This window comes from Indicator indicator, chromosome 14 (genome assembly GCF_027791375.1).
Source record: "Indicator indicator isolate 239-I01 chromosome 14, UM_Iind_1.1, whole genome shotgun sequence".
NCBI lineage: Eukaryota > Metazoa > Chordata > Aves > Piciformes > Indicatoridae > Indicator > Indicator indicator.
This window is the reverse complement of record NC_072023.1, coordinates 8,946,949-8,969,019: the sequence shown is the minus strand read 5'-3', so window position 1 is coordinate 8,969,019 and position 22,071 is coordinate 8,946,949. Positions and strand designations below refer to the sequence as shown.

Here is a 22,071-nt window from a genome sequence, read left to right as displayed (position 1 = left end):
ATCAGCTCAACAAGAGTCCCACTTTGTTTGCCTGCAGGGCAAGCACCCTCCCAGGGGGCTGGCAGTGTGGGGATGCTCAGGCTGCATCCCCTGGAGTGGGTGTCATTTGGGAGCTTTCATCTGGAGCCATGTGTTACACCAGTTCCCCCTTCCTTGGGAGAGTTGCATTGCTGCAGGGCAGAGCTGGGACTTTGCTCTACATTTTAGTGACTGCAGGTTAAAATCTTTTTGTTTCCTTTCCTCCCTCCTTCATTCTCGTCCTTATAAAAGACACAGGCAACTGGTTTAGAGCCTGAAATAACACCTCACAGGGGACCCAGGAAGAGCAGCAAGTTGATCTTCCCTCAGAGCTTCAGAAGTTCATGGCACTAGCAATGCTCTTATCGCAGGGGCAAGGAGGTCACAGAGAGGATCTGACTCTGGGGCTGGTTGCCCTTCTTCTCCCATTGACCCCAGGGTCAGTGGGCTCAGCCCTCTGTCTATTTTTGTGCCCTGCAGCACTTCCCAGAGCCACAGACTTCATTTTCTTTTTGCATGCCCCAGGAACCACCACCTACCACCACAACCACCATCTCTTTATGGCGTGGGCATCCTCACACCCCTTTCCCACTGCAGGACTTACAACAGTGATTGGTTAGGAGTCAAGACTGTGATAGGGTGGGCAGGCACAGCTGCTGCTACCCAAATACTCCATCCTCCCTCTGCCAGAGTCTGAACCCTCTGTTTTCCCCATGTCAGGGTGAGAACAGCACTCGTATGGAAGGGCACTACCCCCACTCTCCCAGCAGTGTGGCTGGGCTGTCTCACTTGTCCCCCAGGAGGATGAGCTAGCTGGCTTGCTACTTTACAGTAACCAGGACACAGAGGGATGTGAAGCTCTAGAGACCTCAGCCAGACACATCAAGTGAGCTTTTCCCTGTCTTTCCTAGAGCAACCTGGCCAACACTGGCCCTGGGGAGAGGCAAGGGACTGAAAAATGGGGCAAGTCGAAATGGGAGAGGGCTTGGTCCATGGCATGTTCAGCCTCTCTGCTCCCCACACTTCTTGTTGCCCAATACCAGCAAAAGCAGCCTCTGGGGGGATGGGTAGTTGATTCTCAGCTAAAGGAGGAGAAAAATACCCCATCATGCATCACCCAAACCTTCCCAGTAACACACAAACCCATAGCCTGCCACCCGTTGCCATTATGAATGGTATTTAATTCTCCTTTATATGTGGTTTGCCAATAGAAGGCTCTATTAATAATTTACAAGCAATAAAAAGTATAGCTCCTATAAAATGAGGCTTTGTTGCAAGCTTAGTGTCACTCCAGTGGGGCACTGGGCTCCTGAACCATGCTCCCTGCACCGTAGGGCCTGGAGGCCAGCTAGACAGGGGAAGGGGGGACCCAGAGCACACAGTGCTGCAGGGCAGGGGAGACAGAGGCAACGGGAGAAGGGTTTTAAATATGTGTGAGTTATAACCCTACAGAGTTTGAGCTCACACAGTTCCCCTGCATTCTCCATCTGGGTACCAGAGACAGCCCAAGGGGATGGGGAACAACCCACCAGGGTGGTTTCCACCATGATGGTGGAAGATGTCTCTCCAACAAAATACAGAGAGCTCAGAAGGGGAGGCAGCACATGTTCCTCCCTGCCTCTTGGTGGCCAAGAAAGCCTAGCCCTGGGGCCCTTTGCTGCTGGCATCCCCTCAGGGAGGAAGGACAATGCTACCTGGAGGAGCTTGGGAGGTAGAGACCTCCAAGAACATCTCTTGGGGATGGTAGCTGGCAGTGCCCACTCTGCTACCCCCAGCTCAGTCACCGCTCTCCTCGATCCACAGCGGGCGGGCTTGCTCCTGGAAGATGCATCCCCGAACCACCTTGGGCAGCTCCTGGGCATGGCTCCAGGCGTGGGGCTCCACACGGGCCCAGGAGCACGGCAGGGCATGGAGCCCCTGCTCCGCGCTGCGGCACAGCTTCAGCACTTCCGAGTCCCGCTGGCCCACCTTCCCCAGTAAGCTCCTGGGGAAAACACAGGGGCAGGCATTACCCTTGGGCACAGTGGTGACAAAAATACCCAGGAACTCTCTTGCACAAAGCCAATTTTCCTGTCCTTTTCTCCTCACAACAGCCAACCCCAACACACAGTGCTCTTGCCCCAGTCCTTGTCTCTCCCCTCTGAACAGAGACAAGGGTTTGTCTCTCCTCCTGTGATGCCCTTCATCCATGTTCCTCTGCCCCTCCATCTTTGCTTACCTGAGTCCTCTAACATTCTTCTCAGTGACCTCGACATGGATAACTATGGGGTATATTTCACTTCTAATTAGATCCCTCACACTCTGAACTCCCAGCTCTAGCAGACAGTGTTTATTCTGGAAGGGAAATTGAATAGATTTACTGATTTAAATGGAGAAAAAAATAACCCCAGCCCCTGACAGTTACATTAAATCAAACCCCATGCTGTGAAATATCATTGCTTTTCCAATAGTAATTCCATTAAATGTGGGATTTACGAACAGTGCCAAGAGGGAAGGGGAGGATTAAAGAGCAGGGTCAGCCACTTCATCACCGCCAACCCAACCCAAAAGCCAAGCAGAGCCCTTGCTCAGCCACAGTCCATCTTTACATCCCCTTTATCATCATTGTAACCCACAGACCCACATTTCTCTGTCTGTCCTGATCAGTGCTGTTCCTGCTTTGGCAGAGATAGAAAATGCGAGAGCAGGGAGGTCAGTGCTGCATATGACACTTCCTACCACCTCCCCCACAAATCCCCCATTGCCATTTCTTTCAATTGAGCTCAACAGAAACTTGGAAATGTCCTTATCTGCTGCTCCACAACCCCACAGCATCTGGACCTAAAACACCTTCCAAATTATAGAGTAAGCAGCTCCTTCTCTATCACCATACCACCCTTTCCCTTCCCCAGCTCAGCTGTCCCCTCCCCTCTCCTCCAGTCTGAACGGGGTGTCCCATTCTGGCCCCTTCTCCCAACACTAAAGAGCTCAGCACCTTCTCCATTGCCTCCCGGATCATGCGGATCTGCTCGCTCTCCCTCCAGTCCTGTGGGGCAGTTCTAGACACGGGATGCTCCTGAGCATGGCTTGAACTGGGATCCCCTTCTGCCAGCTTCTCTGCAAGCCAAGAGGAGAAATGAAAAGGGAGAGATCAACCCCTTCTCCTTCTTGTAGGCACTTCCTATCTCAGATCCCACGTGCCAGCTGCCATGCTGGCACTTATCGACTGCAGTGTTTATGGATTCTGGACAGCAAGTCCAATTACACAACATTACACACTGCCATGGACCTCCTGCAGCTCTCTGTGTGCAGAACAAGCAACAGATCTCAGCTAAAGACACCTCGCAGGCCAAGAGCAGCGCTTAGGTTGCAGCAGCAGAGCACCCTAAACCAGCTCACAGCCCTTATCTGCCCCCTGCCACACTGTCCCACCCTCTCTGTAACAGAGCGTGGCAGAAAAATCATCACTTTGTTTTGCCAGGTCGGGTTCCTGCAGTGTTTGTGAGTTGCATGGGCTTGTAGATGGCTCCACTGAGTGGCAGGGCTGGGGAAGCAAGAGGAGTGTGTATCTTACCAGTGGGAGGAAGTTAAACCTTCTTTCGTTGTTAGCAGCCTGAGCCACATACCCCTGCTTCACAAGTAGGACAGCAGCCAAGATGCCAAGCAAATACCAGGCAGGAGAGAGCAGCAGGCAGCTGGTGCTGAGGCAGAGAACTGGGGGCAGAACTGACAAGATAGTAAGGTCTGGCTTGGCTGAAGCAATGACTTTCAGGTGCCCCAGAAGATGACACAGTGCCCACACACAGAGACCACACTTGGGAGCCTCAGGCTCTGTAGCCCAGTGATGCTTTACCTGCTGACCATGCTGCCCTAGGCAGCTGCCCACACTGCCACTGGAACACAAGCAGGAAACCTAACACAACTTTTAGATGCTGCTACCCCTTTAAGATAGAAATAAAGCAACCTCTTTAGGAGAAGGCATGTTTGGAACTGAGTCCAGCACACATTCCGACTCTCCCAAGCTCCAGGCTGGCTAAGCATCCTCTGCTACCTTTGCCTGGTAGTAGAGGTACTTCTCAAGTGGAGCTGGGTCTTGCAAAGCCATCTGTTAACTTTAGGGACAGCAGGCTCCTGTGGAAGATCAGCTGGCTCATACTAGCTCTGCACTGGCTAGAGAGCTCTCCAAAGAAAAATAAGGGCAGTGAAGAGCTCAGGTCTCCCAAATCACCTTCTTCCATCACAACAGGCAAAACTGACAGCAGACAATGGAGCTTTTGCTCTCCATGTAACTTGCAAGCAGCAACATTCGAAGCACGTCCCCATGCAATGTGAGGGGGTCCCTGCAGAGGGCTCAGTAGGACAGGATATGTGCCCAAAGTCACTCAAGTAAGAACCGGTGGCCAAAATTTTCAGAGCCATTCTTCATGCAAGCTAAAGATCTTTCATTACCGCCAGCACCGTCCCCACCAAACATACCCATTCATTTGCCAGTCCTGCAGCTGGCAAAGGGAGAACTCTTAAACAGGGGGAAAGGAGAGAGATGTAGAAGGGAGGAGGAAAGAAGCTGTCCCCTGGGAAAATTCCCCACAGGACAAAAAGCCCTTTGACTAGCAACCTCTGCAGTGCTGTGCCTCATGCTGCTGGCAGGAGGACAACAGCACTAAGACTGGGAAGGAAGAACTGGTATGAAGTCAACCTCCAGATCCCACCTCAGCCAAGGGGCTTCATCTCTGGGAAAAGCCACCCAGAGCAGCAAGGCAAAGCCACTGCCACACTCTCAAAGGAAGAAAGAGGATCCCCATGCATCAGGAGGCCAGAAGGGAGAGCTGGCTTCCCTGTAGGCCAAAGGGATAGGGCACAGTTAAAAACAGGAGGGAACATCTTGCAGACACTCAGCCCAGAAAGGTGACTTGTCAATAGATATTGTCTGGGAAGACTGAGAGACCCCACACTTAGCCACTGAAGAAACACCTGATGTGCTTTCCAAGAATCTGATAGGATCACATCTCATACTTCCAAGACTAACAGCACCTCTTCCCTGAGCTGGGCTGACCGAGGCCCTCACAGGAGTGAGCTCTCTGAGCAACATCTTGGCTTCCCACTGTATGGGTAAGCAGCAGCAGGAAGTAAAATGGGAAAGCAGCCTTCAGAAGTAGGAGACTTGTGTACCTTACCTCACTCAGCCACAGGCTCCTGAAATTACTCTGGACACGTTAACCACTCATTGCTCCCTACCTGCTAGGCACACATGGAAGTCCAGGCGAGAAGTGGGCAAGTCCAGCAGGTTCCTGATGAGCCTCAGTGCAATGCAGCTAGGGGACAGCACCACAGGACGTGGTGTCTTGACCACCACAGGGCGCACCAGGCTGTAGGGCTTCAGGTTTGTGTCCGGGTCTGGAAGACAGGAATGAAGAAGAGAAATCCAAAGGTGAGAACATGGCAGACCAGTCCTGTCACTAGCCCACAGACCATCCCATTCTTCCTGTACTGTCCCCTCATCCTGACTGAGAGGCACCTACCAACCATCCTATGTCCCAGCAAGATCCTACCCTGGCTACAACACTCACTGGTAGATACCCTGGCTGTAGCCCCCTCTGCACATTTCCTGGAACTCCCTTGAGTTACACACCAGTTTATTCTCCACAAAATGTTAGATGACTGCAAGAACCATAGAAGTAAGGGAAACCCCAGAAGCCCAGGGAAAAGGATCAGGGGCTTTAAATATGCACAAGCTTCCCAAAATCTCATTAGCAGAGTTAAAAAAGGGATCCTAGACAGAGAAGCTGAGGCATCCCAGATGCCAGTGTCTCTTCAGTGCCCACAAGTGGGTCTTCCGAGGATGATGGGACTGATGCAGGGGTAACAGCTCACCTGAGCAGGGGTCCAGCCACAGCTGCTGCTGAGGCTGTTCTGTGCTTCTCTGTGGTTTGGATTTCACCAGGCGCAGTTGATCCAAGGCCCGCTTCTTCAGCTGGAGAGAAAGCGAGGGCAATAAAACTTAAAGCATCTACCATGTCAGCTGGCTGCAGAAAAATCACTGGCAAAGACGATAGAGCACACACACAAAAAGCATTGGACTGAGTCAGCCACCCATCAGGTTCAGTCTGGGAAGCTGAGAGGTGAAGGAAAGCAGCCACAGAGCAGTAACACTGCCTGGGCTACCAGCCCCGGCTCTGCTTGCTAACCCAGCTGCCATCTCTGTAGCAGTTGGTTTACCAAGAGAGTGGGAGAGAATGTGTGCTGAGGCAGTGGGGTGGCCATAGGCACACACACATGGCTCTCATTGTTGGCTTCTTTGGCTTACATTAATCCTGTGGCCCCTCTGTTGCCCAGGCATTTGGCCCTTCTCCTGGATCTTCAAAAGCTGGTGAGCCCTGAAAAGACCGAGATCTGACACTCAAGCAACTCTAGAGCCCCCAGTGACCCCCTTTGCCAAAGCCCACAGACCCACTGAAGCACAGGCACACCAAAGCCCTCACTCAGCCTCCCATTATCAAGGACAAACAGTACCACACTGGTTTCCCATGCGAGACTTAGAGCCACGAGGATGATTAGGGGACTTGAGCACCTCCCCTACGCAGAGAGACTGAGATCCCTGGGGCTGTTTAGTCTTGAGAAGAGAAGACTGAGAGGGGATTTCATCAATGTGTATAAATATCTGAGGGATGGGTGCCAAATGGAGGGGGCCAAGCTCTTTTCAGTGATGCGCAATAATAAGACTAGAAACAACAGGTTCAGACTTGAACATAGAAAATTTCACCTCAACATGAGGAGAAATTTCTTTACAGTGAGGGTGATGGAGCACTGGAACAGGCTGGCCAGAGAGGTTGTGGAGTTTCCTTCTCTGGAGAATTTCAAAACCCACCTGGATGCATTCCTGCACTGACTACCCAAAGCGATCCTGCTCTGGCAGGGGCTTGGACTCGATGACCTCTTAAGGTCTCTTCCAAGCTCTAATGTACTGTGATACTGTGAACCCATACTATCAAGAGGCTGGTCAAGGCCCCTCGGGACTCCTAGGGAATGCTCACCACACATAAATGGGGCAGGTACCCCAGACATCCCCTGCCTTCCTCCTCACCCTGGTTACCTGCTGTAGTTGGGTACTGTCCCCTTGTCCAGGTCCCTCATGGTGAGGGGATCAACACGGGAGCAGTACCACTCCAGCCGGCCCTTGTGCATGGTGTCGGTGACGTGGAGGATCTCCCTGCACTTGACACACAGCGCGTAAGGGTCCGACGGCTCCAGGAGGGACAGGTTGGTGCGCACGTAGAACGAGTCCCCAGAAAGCTTCTTCCCCTCTTCCAAGGCTTCCCGCAGAGGCTGGTATCCTGGAGCAGGAGATACAGATCGTCACCGGTGGGGACAAAGGAGACAGACAACTGTCACTGATGAGATAGTCAAGTCCCCAGCACAGCTGTGATGCTACGGATTGAGGTGGAGGGGTGCAGAGGAGGCAAACAGACAGAAGGTCTGTACCTCCATCCTGTAACTCAGAGGATGCACAAGTCACACCAGACAGGGAAAGCTACTGGAGCTACAGCCAACCCCTGTGTCAGACATGGTGGCCTAGGACCAAAGAGGAGAGGAAAGAGAATAACCAAGATTTACTTCCAGAGCCGGATGGAGGTGCTGGAGACAGAAGCAGGGAGCTCAGGCTCAGAGGAGACCTATCTGCCAGTGTCCTACCTTCCAAGTCCAGCTGAAAGACGAGACTAGAAGGCTCATGCCAATGCAGCAGGCTCAGGTAGGCGACCTCCCGTGTGCAGTTCTCCAGGGACAGCACCTCTTCTTTCAGCGATGGCACCCTCAGCTAGCAAGGACCCCATGGCATTAGACCAAGAGCAGGATCCACCCCCAGCTCCCTCACCCATCAGGATTACACAATAAACATTAGAGAGCAAGGGAAATCATAAATCTCAGAGGCCCAGGGAAAGCTCTGAGGACAAGGCGTCCTCAGTCTGCCTTTGGTCCCCTCCCTTTTCCTCTGAAATATCTGCTTCCAGCCACCACCCAGATGCCAGGCCTGCTGTGAACACAACCATGTGTGTGTGTGTGTGTGTGTGTGTGTGTGCATGAAGGTGTGTGGGAGCAGGGGCAGGAGAGCTGGTTTGTCTTCAGGTACAGGTGGAATATTTATTCAAGTAGTGTAGCTGTATTTCAAGGGCTGTCATTCTTGCCAAAACAAATGCCCTTCCCTGCTTCCAGGAGCTTTCTTCAGAGCAAATATTCTCTGTATCTCAGGAGGGTCACAAAGGGCTGAGAAATCTTGTTCCAAGAATTGATTGCTTTGCAGCGGGCATGTGTGGGATGCAGGATTCAGTTTGCTCTGAATTACTACAAGGTGACAGACAAGTCCAGGGACATACAGCCATGCTGCCATCTTAATTGTGCAACTCCTGTTGTTTCTCCCCTCCCACAGCCGAAGGAAGTGCTTCAGAAGGTTTCAGTGTTTTTACATGCACAGGTACACTTGAGTGTCATGAGATCTGGATGGGTGTTTGTGCACAAAAAGCTCTAGGCAGGGAGCAGTATTGGGAAATGAGAAATGGAGGTGGATGTCAAGATAGGTAGAGGTCAGCTTGCACCAAGAGTCACTTCACACTCCTTACAAACCCACAAAGTGAACCTGTTCCCAGACTCACCTCAATGAGTCGACACCCTTCCCTGAGTCCTGCATCCTCAACCTGTGAGCCTGGCTTGACCCACTGGACATAAATCCCTGTCCTGTTCCCTCCAAGGATGGATATGTCTGCTCCAAGCCTCTTCTCCTGGGATGAGGCATTGCTGGGATGACCCATGCTAGTAAGCTGTACCACCAGTGACCTGTCAAGGAGAAATACCAAGTCCAGCAACTGAAGTCTGCTGCCTTTTCTAAGAATCAGTCCCCAGTTCTTTGTGTCCAACTACAGGATGTTTATTGTACTGAGCTCTGCAGTGCAGAGCTCCTGATTCACAGCCATCACCAGGACATACTCATGAACCCTCACAGCCCCTTATATCCTACAACCCCCAACACCAAAGCCAAGCTGTGCTCCCACAGTCCTGTCCTCATCCTGACAGATGTGTGACCTGCCCAGGGTAACATCCCCACCCTTGCCATAACAAATGGGACAGCACAAAACACTGGAGTCCTTCTAGGACTACAGCATCTTCCCTCCTCTCACACTAGCAAGAAAAAGCCTGCAAGAGGGGGAGGCAGAAGAGTTCCCCACATGTAGCCCCCCAGCACCACAAAACATTCCCCCAAGCAGTCAGCTCAGAGTGCCTAGGTGGGAGAGTATCAGTCACCTCCTGGTAACCTCCTCACGGCTGGCAAGAGTAGACAAGCAGATCTCTGACTTCACCCTGGCATAGGTGCTGCTGGAAGAAGAGGAGAAGGCCCCAAGCGAGGCACCAGCAAAGCCACTGCCTAGGAAAGAGAGCAAGAGGGAGAGAGGGCACATCACTTCTCTGAGCACTGCAGGGAGCTCATGTTCTCAAGGTGGCCAAGGGTCTGTGTCACACCCTCCTAAGCATTTTCTAGCATCTGACTAGGAAATTAAGGCTGCAGGGAGGTGACTGAATTGTCACCATCCTGGAAAGCTTTCCTAGGTCTCCTGGGAACAAGCAAATTTTTGCTTCCTACATCATCATTTCGGTCAGAAGGCAGCAGCAGCCAGGGTCACACAGATATGCCTAGAAATCAGCCACCAGCACACACCACAGGACCTGTCAGCACCAGGAGCACCACTCCAGGACATTTACAACCCATTACCCAGATAGCAGCAGATGAAGGGAGTATCCAGTAACACCCCAGGGCAAAGGCATTTCTCCCTTCTGTTACCTACTCCCCCAACACAAGTTCTCCATGAATTAAACAGAGCTGGTGTGAATAGCTAGCTGCCCTGCAGAGGAAATGCAAGCTTTCCCAACTGCTGTGACTGGCAAGGCACAGGGGGGATGTGTGAGTACACAGCCCTAAAGGGAGCTGCACAAACCAAAGGTCTGAGGGAGAATCAGCTGTCCAACCCTTTTTCCTAGAATCACCTCCTCTTTTCAGTTAAGTCCTTTGAGAAAAGCCCCCACACTGGTACCTGTTGCATCTTCAATGCTGCTGAAGGAGCCGCAGGACAAGCTACAAAGGAGACACAAAGAGAAGCTGTGGGGGAGCATCTTTTCCAAAGCCTGTTTACATCCCATTCTCAATTCCATCACCACAGCCTTCTCCCACCCCCCAGAAGTAACGTCCCAATCAGCACGCAGCTCCTGGCCACCCTTCCTACTTTCAAATCCCCGCTCCAGGTCCTCTCATCCCCTGCCAGCCTGCTCTCCTTGGCCCCCACAACCCCCACAGAGGAGAGCCAGACTGAAGCAGACGCCAGCAATCACCTTTTGTAGGGCATGCACTTCTCTTCCCGCTGCCGGCGGAGGATGGAGCCGATGCAAGGGGGGAAGGGGAAGGTGGAAAGGCGATTGATATCCTTCTCACTTTCCCGAGTCGCCTCCTTGGGCAGAGTGAACGAGAGATGCCTGCTAGCACCAACACCCAGCACCACCTCTCCCCTCCCTTCTGCCAGGTTGCAAACAGCTCAACACATGCCTCTTCAGGAGCCATCCACACAGAGGGACCTTGTTTTCCCAAGCAGGGAGCCTGGACACAGATGGATGACACTGCATCTTTTTGCAATGTACAAGCTGTGAGGGTAGCAGCAGATGAAGGGAGCATCCAGCCTTTACCTCACACCTCACTTTCAGCCTCTGCACACCCAGAGGTGTGAGTAACCTATGGCACTGCACACGTTTTAGGGTGCTCTAAGGTGAGAGTTCAAAGGGTCAAAGGAAAGAGCCTGACTCCCTTTGAAACAATACAGTGCTGCTACAGGACTCGAGAGAGCTAAGATTTCTCCTTCAGCAGGGGTAAACAGCTTCTGGGGAGGAGAACATCTTACACAAGGCTGCTGATTTTTTAGGGTGTCATAGGGGATGAAAGGAGTTCCACTTCCCTCTCTTTCCCACTCAGCTGAGTGATGCACAGGTTGGTGGAGCACTGACCACTTTGTCAGAGGCTGAGAGCACAAAGCTTTGTGCCTGGGATCTGCTCCCACCTAACACCACATTCCCATGCCTAGTCTTCCACCAAGTCATAGCCCCATCATGAATCCACTCCAATGCCTCTGTGCCCTTCCTGAGTAGTGTGGGTCCCCACTGCCCTTCACTGAGGGTCAGCCTCTCATGGTCACAGGCTCACCATGCTCTGAATGGCCGAATCCCCTGGGAAGGGGATAACCGAACCTCCGAGCACGTCCACAAGTCCAGTTGTGAAGCTGGTAGGGTTGTCTATGAGGCTCCAGGTGCTGCTGAGGTTGGAGCAGAGAGAGTGGGAAGAGCTGCACATCTGGGAGAGAAGAGACTTCATCATCCCGTTGCATGCCCTAGAAATCAGTCCTGACACCTTTGCCTTCTCCATTCCCCCTTCTTTCTAACCACCTTCACCTTGCTGAGGCTGCGGCTGCCCTGGCACCGCTGCAGCTGTGCCTCCAGTGAGCTGTTCTGCCCTTCTGCCTGGCTCAGCTTGCTCAGCAGCTCATCCCTCTCCTCCTCCAAGGCCCGCACGCGTTTGCGGTACTGGTCCTTCTCCAGCAGGCTCTGGGAGTATTGGAGCTGCACCCCATCACGGCTCTGGATTGCCTGCAAGGAGCCAGGCTAAGCGTGAAGAAAGGCAGAAAACTGCACTACTAATCCCCACCTCCCATCCTGGTGTGGATGAAGAGCCACTAGGGAAGAAGGGGGGTATCCAGAGCAGAGACAAAAGCCATGTTGCTGCTGGGAGGTGGAGAGTCAGGGAGGAAAGCAATTTACCTGATCTCTCTCTTTTTCAATTTCCTCCAGCTGCAGCAGCACTGTGCTCATACGATGCTTGTAGAGATCACAGTCCTTCTGCAGCGTCCGGTACTTCAGCTGCAGGTCTTCCACCTCCTGGAGGTACTGGCAACAGCAAGAAGCAAGCATTAGCCCTACTGGAAGTGACTGCTATGGCTTCCCAGCCCCCTCCCCTGTCTTCCAGACCCTGCTTGGTGTGCAGGGAGAGAGACAGCAATGGATACTACCTTATCCCTCAGCTCTTCAGCCCACTGCAGCTCATTTTGCAGGTCGTTGAGTTTCTGGCAGAGATCCTGTCGGTCGTCTTGGGCTTCCTTCCAGTCGTGCTCCAGGATGTCCAGCAGGATCTGCTCAGAGCCTGGCACTGCGTCCTCACCAGGCTTCTAGGAGGCAAGAGGGTACCATCAGTGCACCACAAGCACTGAGGGAGCCTTGGGCCAGGGCAGCAGCAGGCAGGCTGGCATGACTACCATTATCACTCCTGCATTACTCTACTGAGCGCTCCCAAGCACAAAGGCATGCTTGTGAGGACAGGTAAGAGTCACAGAGCTGGAAACAAGGACCCATCACTGCTCAGACCCAGAAGCACTGGTAGCCACCACAGTCAAGCAACATGCTCAGCAGAAGGGACAGGCCAGCCTGGGACAGCGACTTCCCTGTCTTTCCAGTGCCCATGTCATCAGCACTGAGGGTGTCCCAGGAAAGGAAGTGACCTGGAGCCTGCCCTATCTCACCAGGTACCTGCAACCTTCCCTGCAGCTCCTGCAGCGACGCCGTGAGCCGCTGGTTCTCAGCCCACAGCTCGGACACGGTGTCAGGGTGTCCTCTCTCCTCAGGCTCTCGCTGGGGCGGCACAGACGCCTGCTTCCGCAGCAGGCTGCACTCCTCCTCTAGGCTGGTCACTTTGCATTTCAGCTGGTCCACCTGCAGCCCAGGGGAGAAACAAAGTCTGACACACACAGCCCTGCAGTTCTGCCTTAGTGGGAGAGTGAAGCAGAGAGGATGCTGGGCACAGAAAGGGTGTGAAGGTGAGAAGAGCAAAGGATGAGCAACCAGCAAAGGAGTATCCTACCATTAGGCCAGGGTTAGCACAGCTGTGCACATAAGCTGTTCCCTGCAGGGCAAAGGAAGAAGATGCTCTTACGTAAGTGCATTGAGTCTCAGGATCCTCTCTCAGTGCAACAACTTTCTTGCTATCTTGGGGCATCCCTAGTGCAGCTGGCTTGACCACAAGCGGACCAGGGACCTCTGGTGTGCTGCCAGGGCAAGCAGCTGTGAGTATCTCAAAGGCTTCCAAGCTCCTAGCACAGGTGAGGAGCAAATTTGCAACAGAAAAAATCCACTGGAGACTATTCAGTGCAGGGAGGCCACCTCTGACCTGGAAAGTGTTTGAAAATCAAGATGATTGAGGCTGCAGGGTACCACAGGTGCATCATCATACCCTGGCCTGCTCTCACACTCCTCCACTAGTATGTCCCTAGAAACAGGGGAGGTCAGTTACTTTTAGGAGTAAAAGAGGTCTTCACAGACCTGTAATGACTGATGAGCTTGATCTGAGATCCAGAGTTTCACAGCCAGGTAAGGCTTTGAGAGCAAATGAGGCAGGACAAACCTCTCAAAGCCACTGACCCCTAAGCTGCACTGCCAAACTTACCAAGGAGGGACTTGCACTGCAGATCTGCCCAAAAGACCTAGAATGGCATTTTTGGGACAAGTCACTTCTGGACCCTAGAGTCAGGAGGGGAAGGCAGGCTGGGACCTGGTAGCCCACCCTGCTTCCAGAGAGATTACTTCACCCCACAGTCACCCACAAGTGACTCACCTCCCTGCTTAGATGAGGCCCAGGGGAGCTGGCATTGGCAGGAATGGATAAAATGTAGGAAAAGACCCCAGCACTGGCAGAGCAGAATGAGGGATGGAAGTTAACTGCAGAGCTGAGTGAGAGGTCCAGGCCCAGACTGGAGGGGGAATGCCAGGAGGCAGCAGAGCACTGAGAAAACTGAGTTATTAATAAGTTCAAGGTAGGGCTATCCTTGCCCAGGCAGGAAATAGTCATGTGTTTGCTGGAGGTGAGAGCTTGGCAGCTGGAGTGCAGTGTCACAAATTCCTTCAGGTATGCAGGGCATGAGTCTCCCAAACATCACAAGAGACACAAAGAGGTGTGGGATTGGGTGGGCATGTAGTCTGGGCCAAAACACCCCTATGAGTGTCAAGGTGAGCTGGGCAGCTCCAGGCAACACACAGGCACCCAACACCCCGTGTGTGGGTGGCTGCACAGCCACCATCTTTATTAGAAGGGAAATGCAAGCCCTTGCCCTGGGAAGAAGCAAACACAAACACACTCTTTGACAGAGCGGGATGCATGTACCTGTGCCCAGACACAGCACACAGCACGGCTGCCCATCAGCAGAGCAGGTAGCACAGGGCAGCAAGCATGTCCAGGAGCAGACAGGGCATCTCATGATACCAATGGCTAAGCTGAGAGGTGCAGGGAAGGCATCACCCTGACAGCTACTCTGAGGAACTGACTGTGGCTCCTCTAAGTGATGTATCTCCAGCTGTGGTAGGAACTGGAGATCTATCTCCCATGTCATGCCCATGCCCAGGCTGGATGAGGCTTTAAGCAACCTAATCTAGTGGGAGGTGTCCCTGCCTATTGCAGGAGGCTTGGAACTAGATGACCTTTAAGGTCCCTTCCAGCTCAAGTCATTCTATGATGCTATGACCTGGATGCACTATTCTGCACAGGGCATGCTCCCACTCAACAGCAGAGACACACATCCCACCTGCCATCAACAACTTCTGGTTGCATCAATTTGAGTCCTCAGACCTCCAACACCCAGTTCCCCGTTGGGAACTGCCCACCCCCATTCTACTTGGGGCCATACCACCAGCTGCAGGTCCCTGCTCCGCAGAACAGCCATGTTCTTCTCCTCACAGAGCTGTGCATAGCGCATGGCCATCATGTAGTTCTCATCCTTCAGCCTCAGCAGCTCCAGGCTGTTGGAGTCCCACTCCTCTCTCAGCCGCTGGCATCGCTCCTGCACCTTCAGGAGCTCCTGCAGCCGCTGCTCCAGCCGGGCCTGCTCTTGCTCTAACGCCTGGTTTTTCACCTGCAGCTGGTGTTCCTTCAGCAGGTGCTCTTTCCGCTGAGCCCTCACCTTCTTCACTTCCATCATTAGGAACTGAGTTAGTCCCTCAGGGCCTTCTTCATCTGGGGACACACAAAGAAGAATCAGGTCCTGGCTGCAAAGACAGGAGTAACATGCAAAAAAACCAACCCAACACTCTGTTTTCAATCAAGGGGTGACAAACACTCCTGCAGGTTTGAAGCCCGTCATCCCAGGCTTACAACACCATGGTCCCATCACAGATAGATATGGACCCCTCTCTGTCAGGCCCCGAGCACAAAACTGACACACAGCTCCTTGCACACAGGTGACACAACCCAAGGTTTTATGCATGCACACAGATCATTTCTGGCCCTTGCCATTCAAGCAGCAGCTGAAGGGAGGACAGAGCACCTGCCCCTACCCAGGATCATAGAGCAGCGCTGGGCTGGCTCCCTTCCTGTCAACCGTGTGTAGTGCTCTGGGTAGTAAAACTCTAAGGACTCCAGGAAGGCTTCATAGCCTCGCTTCCCACGGCGCCGGAGGATGTCCATCAGGTAACCTGGAAGAAGGGGTAAAGAGCAAGGATGAATCACCTGCAAACCAGAAAGCAAACAGCATAGCCCAGCTTTGTGATATGAAATGGCATCTCCACCAGTTCTGCTTCCATCCGCAGGAATGGAAATGGCTGGAGGAAGGAACGGAGTGGGAGCGCTGCCCTTGTCTGTGTGCACCCAGCGGGAGGCTCACAGAGGAGAAGAGGGAGGTCTGGCTGCAGAGAACATCAGAGCATCTCAGAGGACAGCAAAGCCTGATTAGCACTGCAGCGGGAGGAGGCCACACCACCACACGCTGCATTCAGGCTGTCCTACACCAACCAGGCCCATCTAAGTGCAGGCTTGTCCTTTCTCCCACCTGTCTGGTTGCTCTTGCAAGGGAAGCGGCACGAATTCAGCACCTCCTCCTCGTCCTGCTCATCTATCACGCGGCACTGGCGCAGGTATGGGGTGAGCTTGGCTGGGTTCAGGGAGCGGGTCAGCTGGTGCCGTGCGCTCTCAATCTTCTCCCAGACGCTGTCTTCTTCCTCCTCCTGCTCCGAGGCGCTGCAGGATTGGAGAGAGGCATTCTCCAGGGCTAGGAGGATACAAGAAAAGAGAAAGCCTGAGGAATGATGGAAAAGCACAGGGTAAAAGGCATGAACGGGCATGGGAGAATGTGAGTCAAGGTCTGATCCTGCAAATGATTCAGTAGTCTTACAAATGGAACTCAGACGCTTCAGAAGCCATTTCACATACAAATCAGTCCAGCAGGACCTTGAGTGTCCACCCAGGGCCTTAGATATGCAGGAGGCAGAAGGCAGTGGTGCATAAAGTAGGAAGACTAGGGAAGATGTCATCTTCATCCCTAAAGCACTCTTTAACCCCTCTGACCATCACACATCTTCTCTTTTCCCCTTCCCTGAGAATGGGAAACTTCCAGAACCAGGAGTTTTCACATCCTGGGACATGGTTTCTCATGGTGCAGTTGGATGGGGTAGGTTTCCCTGGGGATCCATTTGCCCTGTGCATGCCCCAAGTGTTGGTGACCAAACTGAAGTTCTCAAAGGCACCATCCCATGGAACACCTTGGCTACAGGTACTGGAGCCAAAGGGAAGTCATAGAAGCATATTTTCCATCTATCTTCCACACATACATGTGGAGTCCTGCAAATACATAGCAAGAAGGCAATCCCTCTGTCAGTCAAATAAAGCAAGAGGGACCCCTTGAAGTCAATGGACCAAAACCCCTTAGAGCAGCAGTGAACCCGCTCCATTAAGTCCCACAAGCTGTGATGGAGCAGGTATGTGCAAGGAACTCTTCCCAGCTGTTCATCATCTCAACCACCGTTATCCATTTTCACTTGAGAAATAAAAATCTGCTTCACAGGCCAGCAGGTATCCTTCTCACTGGCAAGGCAAAGCCCAGCAAAGATCTTCGGAGCCCCAGAAAGCATCCATCCTTCCCAGTGTGTACCATTGCCTGCTGCTCTGGTGGCTGGCATCAAGTCTGGCTTTCCTCCCCCAGCCACCCAAACATCACCTGGGGCAGGGGTAGAGGTTCATGTTGCATGAAGACAGAGGGAAATAAATCTTCCACTCTTTTTTCTTTTCTTTGGATTTTGGGTTTTTTTTTTCTTTCTTTGTGGTGAGAATGATATCATGAAATTTCAGCCAGCCAACTAGCACAGCAAGGAGGATGGCTGAGAGAGCTGTGTAGAAGTTAATCCTCCAAGTACAAATATGGGAGGCTCAGAGACTGCTGGATGAAGTTGATAACAGAGCGTTGTTGAATCCACAAAAGATACTCCAGTGTCTGATTTCCAGCACCAAAGGGCTTAGGAGCCTAAATACCGATACGGATCAGGATTGTCCTAGGCTGAATAAAGAAAGCAAACAGCGTTTCTTGTAGAAACTGCTCTTTCTCCTTTGGGACGGGCTCGCTTGTCACAGGGACACAAGTGGGCAGGGACGAAACAACAGCAGGTCATGCAAGTTGCACTGTTTTGAGCTCCGCTCCTCGGCGGCAGATTTATGCCTTTAAATCCAAGTGCTTCTCCAAGAAGGCCAAGCCGGCAGTGCAAGTTGCGACGGCAGGCAGGCTCGCCAGAAAGAGGGCGCAGGGGTCTGGTAACCAGGACCCCTCCTCCTGCCCGCCGTGGCCCCTCCAGGTAGGGCTGGTGCAGCGCTTCCCCCAGTTTTCGGCCAGCCCAGCGGCGCTCTTCGACAAATGGCGAGCCGGGAGTCAGCCCTGAGGAGCTGGCTGGCAAAGAGGGAAAGAAGAGAACACCCTCCATCATCTCCCCCTCCCAAGCCCGTGCGCATCCCATGCCCACCGCCCCGATGCCGAGAGGCGCGGCGGCAGCAGGAGAAGGGACACAGCGGGGCAGCGCCATTCCCATGGGCTCCTCAGGGGCCGGAAAGAAGCACCCGTTCCCAGCTCCCCGCCAGGGGCTCGGTTCTTTCTTACCGGCCATCCCCGCTGCAGGCGGGCTGCGTCCCTCTCCGCACCACGGCCGCCGCCCGTCTCGCCGCCCGGCAGGTGTGTCTGAAGCGCTCTCCACACCCCACTGCACCTTCCCTCCCTCTCTTCCCTCCCTTCCTCCCTCCTCCAGCCGGCTGGGAGGGAACCGGCAACCCCTGGGCAATGCAGAGCCGAGCCGAGCCCAGCCCTGCCCTGCCCTGCCCGCCCCCAGGGTCGCGGGGGCACTCAGCAGCGGGACGGGGATGGGCTCCCCACCCCCTCACCCCGGCCTCTCCCGGTTTATGAAGACCCTCCGGCTGCTTCTCACCCGAGCAAGTTGGGGAAGGGTTTTTCTCCGTGTGTCCCGTCTTTCTCCCCTGTCTCCCCAGCCCCAGGCTGGAGCTGCTCTCCGGAAGGATGTGGCTCGCCAGTGACTTCCCTTCCGAAACGCACCCGGCTTCACCTCTGCACGGCCGGCGGGGGAAGTAGGAGCCAGGCTTGGCCCACCAGCGGGGCTCTGACGTCTCTCCCGGCAGGGCACAGCCTCCCCAACCCTCCCTGCAGAGAAGAGGTGGGTGGGCAGGAGCATTATTGGTCGAAGAGTTCCTGAAATGGTAGCTTGGCTACCTCAGGTGTAAGGGCTGGTTCTGGAGGGGGGAAGGAGGTGGGGGGGGGGGTGTCAAGAAAGCGTAGAAAATGGGGATGGTTGAAAGAAGTCCGATTCAGGCCAAAAAGATATCACAGGTTTCATTTTGGCCCCTAGCCCTCAGTAGTGTCTGTGGGTGGAGCTGGGCATGGAGGCATCCCAGCACAGCGTGACTGAGCTGAAGCCCAGGGCATGCAGAGGCTTGCATCAGGCAGTCTGACCAAGCACTGAGTCTCCCAAGCCAGGGGCAGATACCAAGCAGCCTTCCTCCTCCCCTGGTCCAAGTAGCCACAGCAATCCCAGCAGTGGATCTGTCTGTCCACACAGCATTCCAAAAGAGCCCATATAGGGTAACTTCCAACCCTGCCCTGTATTCAGTTGCCCAGACCTGTGCATACCAATGGGACTACCCCAGTGGGTCTTGGAGAGATGAACTTGGACACCATGGTTGAGTCCTAACATCACATGCCGCCCCCTCCAAGACTAAAGTGTTTTTCATTTTCTCTAGCAACCCCATTTCCATCTCATTTCATCACTCTCAACTGTGTCAAACCTCAGACCTCAGCGGCCAGGACAGACAGTGTGGGCTCTGAACAGGAGATTACCAAGGTGATAACAAGCTCATAAGAAATGCCAGCTCACCTGATTCCTCCCAGCCTCAGGGTCATCCCACAGGGTAGCCCAGAGCATTGTGCATCCCAACAGGGCATAACATGAAGGATCTCTACCTTTTTTCTGCCCCTGGCAACACATTCCCCAAAGGCAGATGTTCTCAGCATCCCACCACTGCGGCTTTTAGACCTCTTCATAGAAACCTTTCTCTCCTCCCTCAGATAAGTGAACCTTGCACTAAAGGATTCCTGCTGCACCCAAGATGAGCATCATTTGTTTCTCCCCCAGGGACAATGACAGATGCATCTCCTCTGGTCACCACAGGGCTCCTGCACTGGCTTCAGCAAGGTGGTTTAAGGGAAGGGAGGCTTTAGCAAGACCCTTTCCTCATGCTGCTATGCTCTTTTCAATATCAAGCACAACCACTATCTGGGAATTGAGACTGTCGGTGTGATGCCAAGAGCAGCACACATCCATAGCCTTTTTGTCACAAAAATCCACACAGGTATTGAGCAAACACCAGGCACACATGCAGAGCTTTCAGCAAACACCACCTCCTCTCACATGGCATCTGTCCCAGCAGGCAATGGCTGATACCCCAAGTATATGAATTTGCTGCTGACTCAACCTCACTGTGAAGGGTCCAAACTGCCACCTTGCCCTCCCTCACAAGCCCAGCACTGAACAGCTGCCTTGCAATGGGTTTATGCTGGCTCAGGACCAGCAGCAGCAGGGCACAGCTCCAGTCTCCAGCCCTTACCTCCAGCCAGAAACGTCCAGTTGAGTGATCAAAAGCAAGTACAAGCAAGGCTGCCTGCAGGGAACCTGTTCTGACTCAGGCCATGTCAATCTCTGCCTCCTAGTTACTCTCTCACAAACAACCCAGTTCTCTCTCTGTAGTGAAAAGATTTCCTGCTTGATAGAGGATAAGATCTTCACAAGTCACAATAAAAGCTCCAAAACAAAGCCTGGTTTCTCTCATTCATCCAGAGAGGACGAACTCAAGGCTGATATCAAGGAAACCTCTTCCTCTACCCGCCCTGACCTGTGGTGTTTTGTGACTCAGAGCATGTAGACATCAGACAGAGCAGATCCCACGTCAAGCACCATCACCTGCTCTCCATGGAGAGTCTCTGTGCTTAATCAGGTACCCCAGGAGAAAGCAGACCACCCCTGAAGGCTCTGGACTGGGTGGCCAATACCAACAGTTCAGACAAACAGCTTCTGAGAGGAAGAATATGTTCCAGCCCTGGGTTTTGGCCAGGGTTTGGAGGTATAGAGATTAAGAGCTCACCCTTTCAAAGGGAAGCTATGGTTGCACAAAACAACTTCAGTTCATCTGAGATGCATGGTCCCACCAGACCGCACATGCTCACAGCCAGGTATTACATTTCCAAAACAGCTTTACCAGTAGCAGCTGGTTTTGTGCTGCCACACTTGAGTTCACACCAGGAATGACACTGAGTTGCTCAGGTGGAGTTTTTTGTGTTGGGTTGTTTGTTGGGCTTGGTGGTTTTGTTGGGGTTTTTTTGGTTTTTGGGTTTTTTTGTTGTTTTTTTTTCGATCCTAACCAAAATAGTGACACTGGTAAAACTTTCCAATCCTCACCAGCGACTCACACAGGAAATCTATGACAAGCCAGCAATAGTGAACCACATGCTGTTTCCACCACCCAGTGAAAGGGCTTAGCACTCATGGTCCACAGGCAGCTGAGTCTTCTGCAGGACCCTGCAGCGTTGGGTCTGACCAACAGGCACCAAAAGGTCAGCAGGATCCCTCAGAGGCAAACAAGCCTGGGCTGCTGCAGGCAGCAGGGCCAGGAATACCACAGCACTGCACCACTTGCCCCCTCCTAGAAAGTGCTTTGGGAGGGTCTGAGGTGGGGAAGGAACTAATTATATTCCTGATCATGTGGCCAAAATGCTGCCAGCATAAAGCTCACGCTGTGGTTACAGATGGTGAGCTTAGATTCTTTGTGAAGTCCTTCCCTGTGTTTTGGGAAGCCTTATAAACCTGCCCTGAAACCTCCTACCTACACAGTGTTCATCATGTGAGCTGGTCAGAACATCTTCAGCAAGGTGTTTCTTCCTTGGTCCTTTTTTCCCAGACATGTCATTCTTCTGGCAGCCCAGTCATTTGCAAAGATCTGCAGATTCCAAGGAAGTTTTAGGAGGGAGGTTTGCTAAGGTCCAAGGTGGTCTCCCTAGTCAGGTCAAGGAAGAGAGTTTGAAATTAACCCCCCCTACAAATAACTTCCACCCTGCAATAGCTGTCCCAACACAATTTGGTGTTGCAAAAAAACACCCTCTCTGCAGTTTTTGTTCCTGTGTGGAACAAAAACAAATACTGCCAACACCGAAGAGGCTGTGAAACAGAATTACCAACTCCAGGCTAATCGAGTCAGCTCACACACTGGTTCACACCAGATTATTTAACACACACACAGGGAAAAAAAAAAAAATAAAAAAACCAAAACAAACCAAACCAAAACTTTTCTTGTCCTTATGACATTCATCATACTCAGTGTTTATATTAACAGCCTTTGCAAGGACTTTGACTACCTGCTCATCTCTCTGATGCTATTCACTGCCCCAGCATGCTGGCAGTGGTTTGCTCCCTTCATGGTGGTCAGGACTGCAGAAAGAGAGGAGGAACAAGCCCTCCCTGCCCCCACCCCCCCAAAAAAAGGGACAAGTGGCCTTCGTGGCAGGAAGGAAATGCTTGTGTGTGTGTGTGTGTAGAGATAGCAAAACAAGCAAATATTTCCTTCAGCATTCCTCCCCCTCATGCACACACCCATTGCCTGGAGCTACAGGAGGCAAAAGTGTGTGGAAGCCTTTTGGT

The 22,071-nt window shown here is 52.8% G+C and overlaps 1 protein-coding gene across 1 annotated transcript; it reads right to left on the bottom strand.

Moving 5' to 3' along the window:
* Positions 1 to 1,794: 1,794 nt before the first annotated feature.
* On the bottom strand, positions 1,795 to 17,982 carry CARD10 (caspase recruitment domain family member 10). Its single transcript, XM_054386826.1, has 21 exons — positions 17,544 to 17,982; positions 15,885 to 16,130; positions 15,394 to 15,531; positions 14,748 to 15,073; positions 12,601 to 12,783; positions 12,087 to 12,242; positions 11,839 to 11,964; positions 11,473 to 11,667; positions 11,228 to 11,374; positions 10,369 to 10,484; positions 10,074 to 10,114; positions 9,289 to 9,409; positions 8,643 to 8,823; positions 7,687 to 7,810; positions 7,088 to 7,328; positions 6,302 to 6,371; positions 5,869 to 5,968; positions 5,233 to 5,391; positions 2,993 to 3,114; positions 2,237 to 2,352; positions 1,795 to 2,002 (listed from the first exon to the last, which is right to left on the bottom strand). The coding sequence occupies exons 1-21, from the start codon at positions 17,980 to 17,982 to the stop codon at positions 1,795 to 1,797; spliced, it is 3,555 nt and encodes a 1,184-aa protein (XP_054242801.1).
* Between the last annotated feature and the right edge of the window lie 4,089 nt (positions 17,983 to 22,071).